The sequence below is a fragment of the Aplysia californica genome, unplaced genomic scaffold, assembly GCF_000002075.1.
Source record: "Aplysia californica isolate F4 #8 unplaced genomic scaffold, AplCal3.0 scaffold00889, whole genome shotgun sequence".
Lineage (NCBI taxonomy): Eukaryota > Metazoa > Mollusca > Gastropoda > Aplysiida > Aplysiidae > Aplysia > Aplysia californica.
The window spans coordinates 111,851-116,703 of NW_004798159.1; the positions used below are offsets into that span (position 1 = coordinate 111,851).

Here is a 4,853-nt window from a genome sequence, read left to right on the forward strand (position 1 = left end):
CCCCGCATTTTTAAAAACACCTTTGACCTTCTTCCACTCAACATTTAACAACCTGAAACTCTTGTCTAATTATTCCACCTCTAGGTCAACATCTGGGAAAAAGCTGGAAGTTTCGAGAAGAAATTATGTCGCGGTGAAGTCCTGGTCAAGCTGGACTGCCTGGACCTGTCTAAGCACACGATGGCCTGGTACAAGCTGTTCGAGATTAACTCCACTGACTACGGCTCAGACGAATTCCTCAACTCTTGGTGAACACAGACGTGGTGAACTGACAGATGGTTTAAGGATGGACAAGTTCCTCAACTCTTGATGAACACAGAAGTGGGAACTCTGACAGATGGTTCAAGGATGGACGAATTCCCCAACTCTTTGTGAACACAGACGTGGGAACTCGGACAGATGGTTCAAGGCTGAACGAATTCATCAACTCTTGGTGAACAAAGATTCCTCAATTCTTGGTGAACACAGACTGACCGATGATTCAAGGATGGTCAAATTCCTCAACTCTTGGTGTACACAGAGGTGGTAAAACGGACAGGTGGTTCAGGGATATGGTCACCGTTTTATATGAGGCGTGCTCGTATTTTGTAGGCGAGGTGTACAAAATGAAATATTTTTTAGTATTACATTAGCATGGATAGAACTAGGGAACCGTAAATACTGCCCCTCCTCTCCCGTCCGCTACACACAAATTCTTTGTCCAGATACCAAATTCATGAAAAAGTGTCAAGTACCTAAACAAAGGAGGTGGCGTCGGTGGCCTAGTGGTTAGGCTTCCGGACCCGTAATCGTGAGGTTACGGGTTCGGGGGCTCAAGCTTCAGCTCGGTCCGACGTTATGTCCTTGGGAAAGGCAATTTACACGAAATTCCCATTTGGCTCGGTCCTTTCGAAGATGACGTTAAGCTTGGAGGTCCCGCCTCTTAAATGACCTAATAGTATTGATAGAACCGTTAAACCTATAGTATTTCACTAAACAAAGGATGCGAAGGGTATAAAAGATTCTGGATATTGATAAAAGTGTGTCAGATAAAAGTGTGTCAGCAATTATTTTTTTAAAAAACTGTAGGTGCTTTTACAGCCTCATTGACGCATTTCAGATCATTCAGGATTTGGGCTTCCGATCCTGCCTGTCAGTGCGAACCTGTGCTGAGAGGGATACAACATCCCAGCAGAAAGACTGAGATACTCAATTAAAAAAAAATCCCCACTCGGGAATTGAGCTCAGGTCTCCAATTGCGAAGCGCCTAACTACTACTACACAGACGCATGTGTATAAAGGGGGCGGGGGGGGGGGGGGGGGGGCGGGGTGCAGACTACAGGAGAGTCTCCGGCGAGCAACCAGGAACTATTCAGAGACGCACTCCGGCACACAGATGAAGAGCTTGGGGGGGATTGGGGGGGGGGTGTCAAACTGCGTATTATTTTCTGCAGATCACGCATTTCACCACTAAAACTGTTGCAAATCAATTATTTTCAAGAAAATTTCAAGCTTAACAGTAGAATATCAAATTATGGGTTAAAACAGAGGGGCATATCCCCCTGTACTCCCCCCCCCCGCCCCAGATTTTAATTCGTTTTTTTTTACTTGGTCTAGAGGCACAAAACAATTTGACTGGTCCATCTCAGTTGGAGACGTCTCCGGATAAATACTGTGACAGCTGGAGACATCATGGACTCCGATTCCATGAAATAGTCGAGTGCTCCTTGACTGTTCGGTGAGGCCATGTCTGTTTGACATCAAGTCCTGATTCAATGGCATTCGTTTTACTGTTGTGGCCTTCCTTTGCTGCTTTATTGAACGCTCACCTTCGGGGTATTAGCAAAATATCAACATTTCCATGGAAGATTTTGTTGTGGTATGTTTGTCTCTTGTTTCTCTTTTCATATTTTGGATGATGTGATTGTGTTGTATTTCATCCTCCCAAACCTTTGACACAATTTAGATGGATTAGAAGACAGGATGTTGTATTTGTGCCTATCTATATTGTTTTAGTAAGCGTTTTACGGCACTTGCAACACAATTAGGTCATGCTAGTCCCGATGATTAAAGGTGTGGCAAGAGAGTACCACACATGCACAAACAAGGAGGAGATAAGGACGATAGAATTTTAATAAGAAGAAGGAGCAAACCCCATCAGAGCACCCACCAACCACCCACCTGTGTCTCTTAATTTCGTATACCAGAATAATGTTACCCCTTCATTACTGAGGTTTTTTTTTTTTATTGTTGAGTCTATAGATTATAAAACTGTCAAGGTCACAATGATATATGTGAAATCTGCTGACAAAATGAGTTACTCCTCAGATTCATTCCTTAAGGGAATAGATAAATCACGCTTATAGGTGAAGTTTTTACAGTTTATAAGTATGAGATAATAAAAGACAGGTTATACTTAAAGAACAAGGCATCCATTGAAAATCTACAAGTTTGACCCTCATGTCGAATTTTGGCCAATATCTCCATTCGTAGATTGCGAGAAGTAACTCATTTTGTCAGCATGTCTCATATATATATATATATATATATATATATATATTTGCCAATATACAACTCAGAAGCTGCTACGTCATTGTTTTCCATCTGTTTAGTGATCAACATTAATTTACGTAAATGCTTCAGGTTTTATTTCTACCAGTGTACACACATATTATGCAAAAACTTTGCTATGAACGATTTCGAAGTCTTTTCGGAACCTCGATTGTGTACAAAACTGGTTTGCTGAAATATTGTGAACATTTCACCCAACTGTGGTGAGAAAGGATTGTATTCATGAAATGAATTACGAATGCACATAGTTTTAAACGTTAAAACGTTTCTATTGTTCGTCTTTCCTGTTTCTTCAGGATGTCTGCCTTGTTTTTTTCTCTCTGGAATTGCAGTCTTATGGTGTGCAAACAGTGTTTAAATATCCGTGTGTCTACATAGCTTTCTTGTGTACATAGACGTAAGAGCTTTAAAAGTCCTATTGCTGTGGGCGAAGAGAGAGAGAGAGAGAGAGAGAGAGAGAGAGAGAGAGAGAGAGAGAGAGAACCGTATACTTTTTAAATGAGATATAAAACTGAAACTGTTCGCAATTGACGTGTCTATATTAATGGCTTCAGTTCTGTTATTATTGTTGTTGTTGTTGTTGTTGTTGTTGTTGTTGTTGTTGTTGTTGTTGTTATTGTCGACTTTATATACTTGCTTGTGATTCTCGCGAGTACTCTTTCTCAAGGCTGATATGATAACGTTATGCAAGGCGTGTGCTTAGAGAGTGTATCTTTTCTTTCTCTTCGTGTACACGTCAGCAAACTGTGTGTATTTCCTGCTCCAGCATTATAAAACTTTGTGAACGAGTTCAATCGGTTGATTTTTTAAGTGACTTTGTTATGAAACTTGAATAAAACATACTCATGACACACCAGTCTCAGTGAGAATTGTTTTGGTTTTTGGTGAAATATAGTTTCAGAATTTGGACGTGTTTGAATGTGTGTTTGTTTGTTTGTTTTGTATATATATATATATATATATATATATATATATATATATATATATATATATATATGTGTGTGTGTGTGTGTGTGTGTGTGTGTGTGTGTGTGTGTGTGTGTGTGTGTGTGTGTGTGTGTGTGTGTGTGTGAGTGTGTGTGTGTGTGTGAGTGTGAGTGTGTGTGTGTGTGTGTGTGTGTGTGTGTGTGTGTGTGTGTGAATGCGTGTGAGCGTGGTTGTACATGTGTGCCAGTAAGCATGTGACTGAGCGCTTGTGTGTGTGTTTGTAATTATGTGTAAAGTGCCTTTCCCAGGGACAAAATGTCTGTCCTCTGACTAGAGTCGAACCCACGACCTTTTGGTTTTTAGCCTAAAGGCCACTTTACACGTGCAGTTCATTCATCGACAAACTGCAGGATATCGAAAGAATGACGGGGATCCTGTCAATTTCTCAGTAAAACTGAGAGTGGAAACGAGCCTTTTATATAATATACTCCTATGTGCACATGAATACTAAAACAACATTATTCTAAGCTAGACCAGTTTGCACGTTGGAGTTGAGCAACTGAGGCGCTACACCCCTATCCACTCAGTTAAGATAATTTAGAAGATGGGCTCAGAAAGCATAGACTTCAAACCTCTGCCTGTGTGGGCCAACCCCGGCTTTGAGGGATACGCCAATCCAGCGGAAAGACGGAGATTCTGGACAAAACTCTCATAACAGGGGAATCGGACTCAGGTCTTCTGTGTACTGTGGCGAAGCCTGTAACCCATGACCGATACATCACAAGCGCCGGTACATTTTACGTGATTGTCCTAAAGTATTGTGGACTTATGAAGGGGCAGGAACATCATCACTCTTTCCTCTCACTTTGATCTCAGTCACTTGTTGACATTAATTCTGTAGTGTTGATGGAAATGAAACTGTTTAAACACAATGCAGTCTAGATTTGAACAGGAGAAGGCTATGCATCTGTGCACTTTCTAGTACAAGGTACAGTAAAGAAGAGGATTTTAGGTGCGTGTGTGTGTGTGTTCTCCCATTTTACAACCCGTGTTTCCCGTGTTTATCCGTTTCCACGTCCCACAGCCACACGTGTATATATGTGGTGTAGTGGTTAGGTGCTTCGCTGTCGCACATAGGAGACTCGAGTTCGAATCCCGAGGGGGAAGAAACTGTTTTTTCGAGCATATGTCTTTCTGCTGGGTTGTTGTTTCTCTGTTACTGTTAGCCCGTTTTGGTCCTGACGAGCATGGTCGGATGCTTGCCTCCTAAATGATCTAAAATGTGTTGATGGGGACTCAAAAAGACGAGAAAAAAGTTCCACAGCCTGATCTGCCGGTGTAATGTGTTGCTATTTCATTGGGGGGTGGGTGGGTGG

General features: G+C 41.7%; 1 protein-coding gene across 1 annotated transcript in view; it reads left to right on the forward strand.

The window, feature by feature from the left end:
- The window catches only part of LOC101847536 (regulating synaptic membrane exocytosis protein 2), a gene marked incomplete in the record, with an annotated part of 82,471 nt that extends 81,660 nt beyond the window's left edge, over positions 1-811 (forward strand). Inside the window, 1 exon segment of the mRNA XM_013089186.2 lies at positions 85-811. Within this exon segment, the coding sequence (XP_012944640.1) occupies positions 85-252 (168 nt within the window).
- Between the last annotated feature and the right edge of the window lie 4,042 nt (positions 812-4,853).